The following is a 12,910-nucleotide window of genomic DNA, read 5'->3' on the forward strand; positions in this document are numbered from 1 at the left end:
CGCTGGGACTTGTAGTTCTGGCGTATGAGGCCTTGCGCGCGCAACCCCCACCTCCGGTGATCTCCTCTCTAGGCCTCGCGCCGCTGTTCCCGGAAGCTGTACAGGTTAAAGTTTCAACGCTTCCTCGCCCCTCCTCTTAGTCCCGCAGACTGCCAATCCACGTAGCCAATCGATGGCCTGACTGGTGCTCCCTTTTACTTGATTGGCTTAGAGTTTTGCAGCCGCCCAGACAAACTTGACGGGGATTGGTCGAGTCTTCAGTTTTGAAAATCGTAGGTTTGGCCCGCGCTGTACCGCCCCGTTGCTCCACTGCAGCCGCAAGCCTCGGAGGCCGGGAGCCGTGGGGCTTGGGCAGGCTGGGATTTGTGTTGGGAAGGTCGCCGGACTTGGATCAGAGCAGCACTTAAGGAGACGCGGTGCAGTCGAGTGAGTGTGCGCGGGCGGCCGGCTGGGGGGTCGTTAGCAATTTGTTATTCCTCCGCCAGCCCGAGACCCGGGAGCATGACCTCCCCTGTCTCCCGTTGCGGCCTGCAGGGGATGGGTCACCTCTTTCAAGTGACGAGGTGCCCTGCCTTGGTCCTGGGGCCCAAGATGACCCCACCCCGCCGCGTCCAAGAGAATAACCCCATCCCCTCCCGCTCCAGGTGCCTTTTGTTGACCTGGACGCGCAGGAAGCACCCACCGACCCGGTTGTGTGGAGGCATTATACCAGATGGCATTTCTGTACAGTTAACCCTCCCTCACCACATCCCTTATCGACTGAGAAACGTTTTAAATTGACCCATTTCCGGAGGCCACTGCTGCCTTGTCACTCCCCAGGCCCGTTTACTGACAGTGGCCTTCTCTGGGGCGCCCATTCAGAGCTTGGCGTCTACCTTTCCGAAGTTGAAATGGAGTAGGCGGCAAAGCTTGAGGTTAAGAGCACAGTTTAAATCCGGACCCCGCCCCTGATTTGCCCGAAGACCTGGACTTAACTTCAGTCTCCCTCAATTTGCTCATCTGCGCTAGGATCTCCTTGAGGTTGTGGCGAGAATGAAATGAGATGATGCTCCACCCGAGCATGGAGCAGGTCTCTTTAAAGAAAGCAGCTATTACGACCCTCCTTCACTGAGGTGTGGTCAGGGTTGGCTGGTGGACTTCCCGCACCCTCAAAAGAACAGGCATTGCAAGGAGGGCCGTGCCGCTCTAGTCTAATGTATGACGTGAGAAAAGTATTGGGAGAGGATGAGTCTCCTTCACCCTTGGTGGGAGGTAAGGTACTTTGGGTTTGTATCCAGGTTCTTATAGGGGGCTGAAGAGATTTTTGCTGCTTTTCCATGGGACCCTCATTCTTAACACTCTCCTTTCTGAGGGTCCTCTCTGATCTAATGACAGTGACCGTTTTAAAATAGGCTGAGGCTGCTGGAAAAAAAAATAAAATCAGCTGAGGCTGCTGAAAACAAACTTCTTATGGAAGAAGCTCAAACGCCTCTTTGCACTTTGTATAAGAAGCCCACACCTACTTTGCCATTTTGAACAAATACTTTTTAAAATAAAAGAGCAAGTTGTTGCTTTCCATAGCCCAAAGTGTTTTGTGTTCCTTAAACAGGTCTCTCTTTCCTAGCCTCAAACTGGATTCCTGTCATTAACCAGGGCTGAGCGCTGGGACAGAGGGACTCGGGGGAGTCAGAGGGCAGCCAGGAGGCTGTGCTGTGACTGGAATCTGCACACCTGTCTCTGCCCAAAGCTTCTGCGATCCTGCCCAGCTGGTCCTACCCTGATGGGTGCTGCTCTTGGCTCCTCGGAGTAGGGCTTTGGATGAGGAAGGTGTGCTCTAACCTGTATAGAATACCCTCATTTGGTGTCCGTGTGTGTGTGTGTGTGTCTTGGAGCAGGGAGTTAGAGTGGCTGTAGAATGTTTATTTCTAGGTGTACAGTTGGTAGATGGATCTATTCATTCAACAAGTATTCCTTTTGTGCCAGGCACTCTGCCAAGCTCTGGGCTTCAAAGCTACAAGCAAGACAGACCAGGGCTTGCCCTCAGGGAACAAATGCTTAGTGGGCAGAGACAGGCGGTCAGCAAGCAGATACATCGTCACCTGAGTGTTGTGCATAGTATTGAAATTGATGGATAGGATGGTGGCTGGTGGTCAGGTCCTCCCTGCGTTGCTGAGAGCCAAGTGCTGAAGAGTGAGCTGTACCAAATAGGAGACAGAAGGTTCCAGGCAGAGGGCAGAGCTTACTCGAGGAACAGAGGCTAGTGTGCCCTGGATATCAGGCCCCAGGAAGTCAGTCCTATGAGGCTGCAACAGCACCTGGCGTTAAGCCCTTTACAGGGGTCAGTGACTTAGCCCCTCCTTCCAGAACCTCCTGTCTTAGGTAGAGGCTGAGCTGTGTGTGGTTGTTGGTTTTGAAGGTGTCGATCAGGGTGGTGGGTCACTGCCATGGCATGAGGCATGCAATCTGTTATTATGGTTTGTGACTGTCACCCGTTAATTCGTTCTTTCTTTGCCCCAGTCGGGATATTTATTGAGCCCCTGCTGTGAACCAGAATAGAACACTTCTTCCTTGCCTGGGGCTTTGGTGATAATTTTATAACTGAGTTTTGAGGAGAATATCTGAGTTTCTAGTTGTTTGGTTTTATTTGTTTGAGTTGCTAGTTTTTTAAGAAATTAAGACATAGAAAGCAAGCTTATGGTTACCAAAGGGGAAAGGGGGGAAGAGATAAGTTAGGAGCTTGGGATTAAAATATACACACTATGATATACAAAATAGATAATCAACAAGAACCTACTGTATAGCCCAGGGAACTCTTCTCAGTATCTTTTAATAACCTGTAATGAAAAAGAATAGATATATGTGTATCTGTAAACTGAATCACTTTGCCACGCATCTGAAACTAACACAACATTGCAAATCACCTATGCTTCAATAAAAATTATTTTTTAAAAATTAAGGGAAAACTAATTTTGTATTTTATACTGCCTGATATTTCTAGACTAAGTTTTCTAAAAAAATAAGACAGTGCTTATCTGCTCCTTCATCCATCCGAAGGCATTTCAGCTCAAGGGAGAGAGTTGTAGAGGCCCCTTAGAGAAGAGCCTGTCTCTGGACCACCACTTTCTTACCCACTCCTTTGGAATGCAGATATCCTGTCAGTTACTAGCATCCGTAAGAGGCAGTTGGATTCGATGTTCTTTGGCCGGACACCTGGGGTTAGCTTGTGTGTACCTCAAGTGTTAGTCACTCAGTCGCGTCTGACTCTTTGCAATCCCATGGAACGTAGCCTGCCAGGCTCCTTTGTCCATGGGATTCTCCAAGCAAGAGAACTGGAGTGGGTTACCATTCGCTTCTCCAGGGCATCTTCCCTACGCAGGGATCGAATGCAGGTCTCCTGCATTGCAGGCAGATTCTTTACTGTCTGGACCACCAGGGAAGCCCCTAGGTATACCTTAAGGTGGTCCTCAATCACCTTCAGGCAGTAAGAGGAGTGGGTGAGAGCAGGCCTGTGTTTGGGCAGGTCAAAGGGGTCCTACCTGATTGGACCGCAGTTTCTCTTGAATCCAGGAAGCCCATTTACAAGGAGGTCCACTGATCCCAGAATTGGGCGGACAGTGTCGTATGGGGGTGGGGAGGGGGTGGTGTTTGAAGAGTGTGAAGATTCCAGCCTGAGCTCCCATGCCTCTTGTCTCTGCTTTCTCCAGGCAGAGCCGCCATGGGGACCACAGCCCAGGGGCCCATTCACTTGCTGGAGCTATGTGACCAGAAACTCCTGGAGTTTGTCTGCAACGTGGACAATAAGGACATGGTGTGGCTGGAGGAAATCGAGGAGGAGGCCCAGCGCATGTTCACCAGGTGTGGGGCTGGCGGGGTGGGGGCGGCGGCAGGAGCGGGGATGCTGCTGGCAGGATGCACCAGGGGCTGCCTGGCTGCTGCGGCCTTAGGGCACTTCCCCACCTGCCAGGCAAGACAGGCTGCCAGGGGTCCCTCCTGAGTGCCCCGGATGCTAGGGAGAGGGGCGGGTCTGCGCCTTGGAAGGTAGGGCTGCCTGGCAACCTTGCTCCCCTACTGTGTCTGCGCGAGGAAGCCCCAAGTGCCTGACCCCAGCTTGACCAGCCACTGCCAGGAATGGGGCAGTGGTCTGGCTGGGTGGGGGAGGGGCAGTGGTTTCCAGGCAGCCTCGACCATCACTGTCTTCGTACCAAACAGAGAATTCAGCAAAGAGCCTGAGCTGATGCCTAGAACGCCTTCACAGAAGAACCGACGGAAGAAGAGACGAATTTCTTCCATTCAGGACGAAAACAGAGACCCCATCCGGAAAAGGTAGGAGGGGCGGGAGGCTTGGTGCCCACGAGGAGAGTTTGATTCGAAGGTGTTAACTGAGATCAGGAGCAGTGGGCACCATGTGCGCCATGCCGAGGGGAATGAAGCGGGTCTGGAGACCATGGAGTCCAGGGCTTATGTGCATTAGGGTAGGGGTGGTGTTTGATCTGGACCTCGGAGGATGGGAAGGGTTTCTGGAAGTGGGAGAAGCAAGAGAACTGACTTTCTGCTTGGGGGAGAGTGACCAGAGGTGTAGGCTGGGGGCTGGCTGTCTCCCAACCCCGTCGCTATGCTGGTTCTAACTGACTCAGTAATGACCGTGGGTTTCAGAGTACCAGGGGAAAGAGGCTGAGTCTTGAAGTCAGGCAATCCTGGGTGTACACGCCAGCTCTGCTGCGTAGCAACTGTGTGTCCTTGGGTTAATGTTCCACCTCTCTGAGCCTCGAGTTTCTGAAATCTAAAGTGAGGATGAGGGTCCCTGCCTCTCGGGGACTATCTGGTGGATTAAGCAACAGAAGGTGCAATGCCTCTTGCAGGGTGCTTGGCCCAGTGTGACCCAGTCAGCGGGAGGTTTATGGGAATTTAATCTTCCCAGCAGTTTTGTGAAGACTGGGCATCACCCCAGTTCATAGATAGGGAGACTGAGGTTCAGAGAGGAGCATCTGGGATCTCTTGGCTAAGGGTGGCAGAGCCTGAATTGGAACCCTAGTCTTCGGCCTCCAAGCTTCAGACCCCACTGGATCTAGCAGCTCCTCCAGCTGGAACTTCGGGCAACCTCCCCACCTCCCTGGGTGTCTCAGCTTCTGCTCCGCCCCCTCCACCAGGTTGTCCCGCAGAAAGACGCGGAGCAGCCAGCGGATCTCCCGGCACCTCCGCAGCAAGGACAAGGCGGAGAAGCTGGCCACAGTGGTGGGCGAGAACGGCTCCGTCCTGCGCCGAGTGACCCGGGCTGCCGCTGCAGCGGCAGCCACCTCTGCGGCAACCGCCCCTCCTTCACCCACCCCCGGATCTCCCACTGTCCTGACCAAGAAGCCCAAGGAGAGCCCAACCCAGTGCCTGCCAGTGCCTGCGGTAGAGATCGGTGCCAACGAGCGCCAGAGCGCCGAGAAGTACCTCAGTCAGCTCCAGTCTGCCCAGGCCTCCCAGATCCCCTCGAGCTCGGATGAGGATTCAACACCCCAGAAGGCAGAGGCTGGGAGGCTGGAGTCTGTCACCGTGAGCTCCCTGATGACTACACCCCGGGACCCCAAGGGCCGAGGGGCTGGGGCAGGAAGGTCTGCCTCCAAGCTCCGGATTGCAGCAGCTGCCCCGGGCCCGCAGGACTCACCCAGCTCTCCAGCCTCCCCGTGGCGGGAGCGGGTGCTGGCTCCCCTCCAGCCAGATAACTTCTCCATGGCCACGGGTGCCCGTGTCAACCGGCGGTCCGTGCGGCGAAGCCTGATCGCCCCATCCTCCCCGGGCCCCCAGGCCTCCCTGGCCCAGAATTGCTCCCCGGTTTCCAAAGAAGAGGACACTGTCCGACGATCAAGCAGAAGGATCGCCAAGAAGGCTACCAAAGAGCCAACTGCCTCCGCCCGCATCATCTGTGAGTTGGGGCTTGGCGTTGGGCAAGGCTCCAGAGGGTGGTCCTTTGTGCCTGGCTCAGCAGAGGGTGTCTGGGGACCCTCTAAGCAAGGAGCTGTCCACAGAACTTTCTGTGATGATGTGAACGTCCCAGATTTGTGCCGTCCCACACAGTAGCCACTAGCTAGGCACATGTGACTCTAGAGCCTTCAAAATGTGGCTCCTTTGATCCAGGAGCTGAATTTTTAGTTTTATTACATTTTATTTATTTCAGATTTAAGTTGCTATACAAAGCTTGTGGCTGCCATGTTGGACAGGGCAGATTCAATCCAATGCTCTTGTTTTCCAAATGAGAAAATTGAGGTCCAGTGCTGTTTTCCATGGTGTCCCTGTGGTTAAAGCCATGCTGAGCTCAAACCTGGGCCTATCCCCCAGGGCCGGCATGTTCCACTTCCTTCCTGCCCAGACTCTCTTAGATTCACCCTGCTTATGGGCCCTCTCCTGTTAGCATAACTGTAAGGCCTGGAGAAACCGAGGTGAAGAGAGATGAATTCTGGGAGGGGCACATAGCTGGGTTTGAGTGCCAGCTCGACCCTTTACCCACCCCGTGACCTCAGGCAAGTTACAGGAAAACCTTCATGAGCTGTAACTTGCGTCAGCTGATAATAATAGCATCACCTCAAAGGGTCATTGGGAGGTTTTCTTGTTAATCCACATAGGGTGCTTAGAACAGTGCCTGCACAGAGAAAGGTCTGTGTAACATTAGCTGCTTTGTCATCATCTGATCCCAGCTCCAGGGATCCTTGTCCCAGGTGGTAGCAGGTGTCGTGAGCCACAGAGGACAGGCAGCTCTAAGAGTCAGGACTCTCTGCATGGAGGAGGTGGGGTCTGAGCTGGGAGAGTTGTGAAGGCTTCCTGGGCTTTTGCCTGGTGGAAAAATGCAGGAAAAGTTATTCCTGGCAGAGAGAACAACTTGTATGGAGACCCTGAGGCCTGAACTGGCCAGTGATGGGGTATCTGGGACTCGAGCTTGACCCCACGAAGGATGTGGCCCCTCGATGGTTGTTGGAAGGTTCCAGCACTGTGTGAAAAACAGTCAAGAAGAGAAGGAACAGGGCAGGGAAACCAGGGAGGAGGCTGCAGGGTCCAGCCAGAGGACGATAAGGTCCTCGGATTGGTGGAGAGGACAAGCCAGGTTTTTACATTAATGAAACGGAGGCTTAAGGAGGCCACTGAGCCTGTTAAGCTGGGAAGCTGGGGTTAAAGCCCAGTGTGTTTCGTCCTTTCTGGGATGGTGGGCGGCTCACCAAGGAAGCCAGGTGGAAAGACTCAGGGTAGGGCATCAGGCAGGTGAGGGCCTGGCCCAGTGTCTTCGCTGCCTGGGGAAGGGCTTGCTCCAGGGTCGGGGGCTCAGGGACACACAGCCGGCGGCCTGTGCAGACCTGCGTTCTGACGCACTGACCATATTTGGGTTTCCAGAAGGGCCCGGATGGTTCTGACCTGTCTTGGGGATTTTCGTAGGTGTGAATCTCATCCTGGGCAGGAGCTCAAGGCGGAGCGCAGACCTGGAACTCTAGAGGGAGGGTCAGGGAGAGACCCTCAAGGCCCTACCAACACTTCTGGTTCAGACATCTGGATACTCTTAAGCCAGTCTTTTCACTGGAGGAGGAAATGGCAAACCACTCCAATATTCTCACCTGGGGAATCCCATGGAGGGGAAGCCTGGTGGGCTGTAGTCCACGGGGTCGCAAAGGAGTTGGACTGAAAAACAACACTGCCCCGCCCTGCACAGAGGTGGGCTTCAGATTTGATCTGCCTTTGACCTGGTCCTCTGGAAGGAAGACAGTCAGACAAGGTGGTTAAGCCCTGGAGTCACCTAGAGCCTGGGGGACCTGGGGCACACCCTTCTCAGAACCTCAGTTTTCCCATCTGTTAAATGGTAAGAATGCCTGCCTTGAGTGTGGGTAGAAGACCCATCTTAGTGGTTGGGTATGGTACAGCTCTTTCATGTGAAACAAAACAAAACTAGATGATAAAACCGCAGTTAGCTTGTGTCCCTAAAGCTCAGCGGAGGTGTGGCCTGGCGCACCCTCCTAGGGTGTGGAGCAGGGCGGGGCAAGAGGGCTTCCTGGAGTCCTTCCTGACACCCGTGCCCTGGGGCTTAGCAGGGCGGGCAGCTTAGAGGTCTTAGTTTGGGTTCCCCGGAGGCAACTCTCAATGTCAGGATTTGAGAGAAGCTTATTACTGTGGGGAGGGGAGGAAGCACCTCCCCTCAGCAGGAGAGCAGGGAGGTGAGCCGGGGAGAAAAGACCGCCAGTAACGGCACTGGGGCCTCGGGGGACCTCTGGAGCCAGTGTGGAGCCCTTGGGAGGGGCTGCTGGGTGGAGGCATTAACTCCTGGCAGGGTGCACAGTTGGCCACACTTCACTGGGCAAAGAAGTGGTCTCTGAAGTGGTCAGGTGGGGCCAGGGCCGCTGCCCTGGGGTTTCTGCAGGGCCCAGCTTTACAGGCCAGGCTCCTCCTCGGGTGCCCCGCCCAGCTCTGCACTGGGAAACGACCCCTCAGCCCTTCTCCAGGCCTTCTCCCTGCCACCAGCCCTGTTCTAAAGCCCTAATGGCATGAGTCGGCACTTAACATTCCAGAGAAGTCTTTGCACACTTCTGTGTGGTCACATGCGTCTTCTCTGCTTTTGGCCCCCTCATCAGCCAGCCTTGAGCTGGGATGGGAGGCAGGGGGTGGGAGGAGTCTCCCGGCTGTGGACCCCGCAGATAGGAGCCTGCCCCTGTTCTCCACCCCACTCCCCAGGCCTGCCTGCCTCCCCCCAGTGAAAGTCGCTCAGTCTGTCCGACTTTGCAACCCCATGGACTATAGTCTGCCAGGCTCCTCTGTCCATGGAGTTCTTCAGGCTAGAATACTGGAGTGGGTTGCTGTTCCCTTCTCCAAGGGATCCTCCCAACCCAGGGATCAAACCCTGGTCTCCTGCATTGCAGGCAGATTCTTTGCCATCTGAGCTACCAGGGAAACCTCACTGCAGGAAGGTCCCTGCTTCCGGCCTCCCATCCACTGCCTTAACTTGTGGCCACGCCCCTGTGGCTTAGATGCTCCACAAAGCCTGGTCCTTCCTGCCTCATGGCCTTTGCAGATGCTTTTCCTTCTGCCTAGACTGGCACCTCTCCATTTGTGGCCTCAGGACCTCAAAGAGCTTTTGATTATGAGGACTCTTATCTATTGGCAGTTATTTAATACTTTAATATAAGAGTAACAAACAATTACCTATTAAGGTTAGTTTTTCCTTCTTTCTTTTTTTAAGAAAAAAAAAAAACTTTTCCAAACAAATGTGGTGAGGAGACTGGCATTATTCTCATATTGTAAATCCCATTCACGGGTGGCTTAAAAGAAGGCAGCTGGGTGCCGCATTCCATCTGTTGCATTGTGTTTGTTTGGGTTCAGGTCTGTGTAGAAAATCTGGCCTCACACGGAAACATAGTTGGAAAAGGGAAGAGGACTTAGAAAGTCTTTTGTTGTGTACTCTCTTTTTTTCTTCCAATTTGTGGGTACTCACAAGTGTGCGGAGTTATGCACATATTCCAGGTGTCAACACACTTTATTATTATATATTGTCTTAAAGGAGCACGTTTGTTTTCTGGTCTCATCAGAAAGGTTTTTAGGTATCAGGAAGCCATGAAGTTCATGGTGGTTTTGGCTTTTTGTGGGACTCAGTTTTTTATTCTTGGCAACAAATCCTATTCATTTGATTTGAAGGGACAGGCTCCCTTTGTTCATTTCTAAGAAAGTATCTGCCAGACACCCAAGCTTGTTGAGCCATTGTTTGTCAGTTGTTCTTTGACTTAAAAACAGCATTCTGTTTTAAAAAAAGGGAGGGGGTGGGACAAGTTCAGGTGAGACCTCAGACCCCTGTGCTTTTTAGAGATTTGACTATGCAACCCAAGGGCATTTTGCATACTTTCTACTTTATGACATAGTGTATTAAAAAGATATGTACTTAAGTTTATTTATTTTAAAAGTATTTTATTTATTTACTTATATATTTGGCTGCAAGCTTTTTTTTTTTTTATGCTTACTTATTTGACTGTGCCATGTCTTACTTGGGGCACGCGGGATGTTCGATCTTTGTGGCAGCATGCGGGATCTTTAGTTGTGGTTTTGGTATTATGATGAAAATAGATAAGACCTTGTGACTCCCCCGAAAGAGTCCTCTTGGGCCCTCAGCTCTCAGGAGCCCCAGACTACACTCAGAACTACTGGCCCAGACATCCCCACTCTCTCCTTTGCTGCTTTCTTGCGCTTCACGTTCCAGCCTGCAGACCAGCTTGTCTCCCCATCATAGGGTTTTCAAGTCCTCTCCTCTTTGCTGTCATGACACATGTCACGTGTCAGCCACAGGATTAACTGGTGATTGTCTAGACCAACTTGTGGACTGTCTGGTTTGCTCTCTGTTGGGTCCCCAGGGCCTGGTGCATAGTAGGCCCTCAACATATGTTTGCTGAATGCATCTGCTGCTTTGTGTGCAGGGAGGTGGAGGCTCCCTCTTTCCAGACACTCCCAGCCCAGTGAACTTTGTCCTCGGAGCGGCATGTTACCAGCTAGGGAGTAGCAGGGATAACTCAGGCAGCAGCTCCGTGGAATGCTGACGGCAGGACTATGCACCCCGGAAACAGGGAGGGGTCTGTGGGGTGGAGGGGGTCTGGGTCTAGTGAAAGGAGGGGTCTCTGGGGTGAGAGGGTCTGTAACTAGTGAAGGAGGGGTCTGTGGGGTGAGGGGGTCTCTGACTAGTGATGGGAGGTGTCTGCAGGTGGAGGGGGTCTGTGACGAGTGAAGGGAGGGGTCTGTAGGTGGAGGGGGTCTGCTGCAGAGGGATGCAGCCGAGCCCCCAGCAGAGCCTGACTCCTGGGACCTCTTGGTCCAGGACCAGTTCTGAGGGCGTCTTTTTGTCCCTTTGTTTTCCCGTCAGGCCACAGTTACCTGGAGAGGCTCCTGAATGTTGAGGTGCCCCAGAAAGTCAGGTGAGTTGAGTTCCGGGGCTTGGGGACCTTCCCGGGGCTGGGCAGGGCACACGGGGGGCCTTTCCAGGTGAGCCCCCTGGGTGGAGGCACTTCCTATGCCCAAGCCTTCCCTTCCCTTGGGAACTGCTCCTGAGCGGCCCACCGCTGCCCCTGCCCCTGCCCCAGTCTTAGCAGGAAGTGCCCCGCGGGTGCCAGGGCTTCCCACATTTCTTGTCAACATCCCTCATCAGCCCTGACCCCTCCGAGCCTTACCCTGGGGCCAGGGCTCCATAGGTTGTCAAATCCAAAGCCAGCGCAGTCATGAGGAGCCAGTTCCTCCTGGAGTAGGCGGCGTGGGGATCGGGGCTGCTCCATTTGTACCGCAGCACTGCTTGGGGCCAGCGCCCCTTTTCCGGGAGGCCACGTCCTGCCATCCCTGAAACTACTCCAGCCCCCGCGGCCCCTGCTCTGGAGCAGAGGGTCAGTGCTGGGGATGGGCAGACCCACTGGCTTTGCTGGCCCCACGGTGAATGGAGGAGAGGCCTCAATGAGACACGCCTCATTCCGGCCAACCGGGTTGACACAGAGCTGGGAAGGGGCTCCGGAACCCAGGCCCCGATGGGATCTGAGTGAAGCCAGACTCAGAAGCTGACACCCCTTGTCTGCCCGGGCCGCAGACTCAGAGCTCCAAGCACCTGGCTGTGGCTGCCCTGCCCACCTGGGGCTGGAGGGCTGTGGTCCAGTCTGGGGTGTCTGATGGACCCCTCCTGGCTTGCTCCCCCAGGGCATGGGAGAGGGGCTCCTGTGGGGAGGCTTGGGCTGGGTGGGTCCCACAGTGCCCCCTGCTCTGCTTCCAGCCCCAAGGAGGAGGAACCCAGCAAGGAAGCTGAGCCTAAGGAGGCAGCCGAGCCAGAGGTAAGCGGGCAGGCCAGGGAGGGGTGGGCTTGAGGCCTGCAAGTCCCAGGTGCAGACTCCTGAAGCCTTGGTTCTTCCCTTAGGTCCCCAAGAACAATGGCAAGGCCTTGCAGCTCCGCAGCACCACCAACATCACCCTTAGCCCACCCAGCTCACAGCCTGCAGCCAGTGGCCAGGGTGAGTATGAAGGGCAGCAGGGTGAGTCTCCTGACCTGCTAGTGAGGGACACTCAGGGCTGTGCAAGCCTTGGTAGCCTCTGCCTGACTTTCACTCGGAAGAGGGGCAAGCCCAGGTTCCTGGGCTGACAGGCCGAGGGTACATGAGACCCGGGGTGCAGAGATCTCCTTGAGTCTACGTGTTTCATCTCCCACCTTTTGGCTGAAGCTGCTGCTGGCTGCAATTGGGTGGCCATGGCCAGTCGGTCCAGGAAGCTGGGGTGGGGTGGGGGACCTGCATTAGGGCGGTAACTGTGAACGTGCCAGGTCAAAGCCGCCAGCCTCCCTCCAGTGAGGAACAGGAGGGACTGGGTGCTGGGGTGTGAGCACCTGGCCTGTGTTTCGTCTGCCGCTGGCTCACTTCTCACCTCTGGGTGTCCCAGCTGAAAGGGTGGGAGCGCTGTGGGCTCTGGAGCCCTGCCCGCACCTTCCCTGGTTCAAAGTGCAGACACTGAGGGGGCTTGAATGTGGCTCCTTGGCTTCATGACTGGGTTAGGGACGACAGCCACGCCAGCCCCACAGTCCCCAGGGGTGGAGTAGAGAGTGTTGTGAGGGACTTCCCTGACGGTCCAGTGGCTAAGACACCACATTTCTACTGCAGGGGGCATGGGTTCAGTCCCTGGCTCAGGAACTAAGATCCTGCATGCCACATGGTGTGGCCCTCCAGAAAAATAGAAATGTAAAAATAAAAGTGTAATAGTGTTGAAGAACCAGGGGAGGGGAGATCGGCCCTTTCTCTTGCCAGGGAAACAAAACCTACTGACCCGCACACCACGTGTTAACCCTGCTCGGGAGCACCCCACCCCCACCCCTCTGCCACCCCCAGTGGAAAGAGCCAGGAGAGGTCAGGTTTTGAAGCCAGTTCAGGGACCTGATAGAGCTTGCAGCTTCCAATTCTTCCTCCCGTGAAAG

General features: G+C 54.7%; 1 protein-coding gene across 3 annotated transcripts in view; it reads left to right on the forward strand.

The window, feature by feature from the left end:
* The first annotated feature begins 256 nt into the window (after nt 1-256).
* INCENP (inner centromere protein) overlaps nt 257-12,910 on the forward strand; it is a 30,381-nt gene continuing 17,727 nt past the window's right edge. The window contains exons 1-7 of one of the 3 annotated variants that reach the window (XM_020916883.2): nt 257-426; nt 3,684-3,834; nt 4,189-4,302; nt 5,127-5,887; nt 10,838-10,889; nt 11,726-11,783; nt 11,867-11,960. In XM_020916883.2, the coding sequence (XP_020772542.2) occupies nt 3,695-3,834; nt 4,189-4,302; nt 5,127-5,887; nt 10,838-10,889; nt 11,726-11,783; nt 11,867-11,960 (1,219 nt within the window). In that variant the 5' untranslated portion in view covers nt 257-426; nt 3,684-3,694. Of the gene's footprint in view, nt 427-1,674; nt 1,807-3,683; nt 3,835-4,188; nt 4,303-5,126; nt 5,888-10,837; nt 10,890-11,725; nt 11,784-11,866; nt 11,961-12,910 lie in introns of those variants that run through there. The other 2 variants (XM_020916885.2, XM_070457483.1) reach the window with 2 other exon arrangements.

Source organism: Odocoileus virginianus, chromosome 28 (assembly GCF_023699985.2).
Source record: "Odocoileus virginianus isolate 20LAN1187 ecotype Illinois chromosome 28, Ovbor_1.2, whole genome shotgun sequence".
Classification (NCBI taxonomy): Eukaryota; Metazoa; Chordata; class Mammalia; order Artiodactyla; family Cervidae; genus Odocoileus; species Odocoileus virginianus.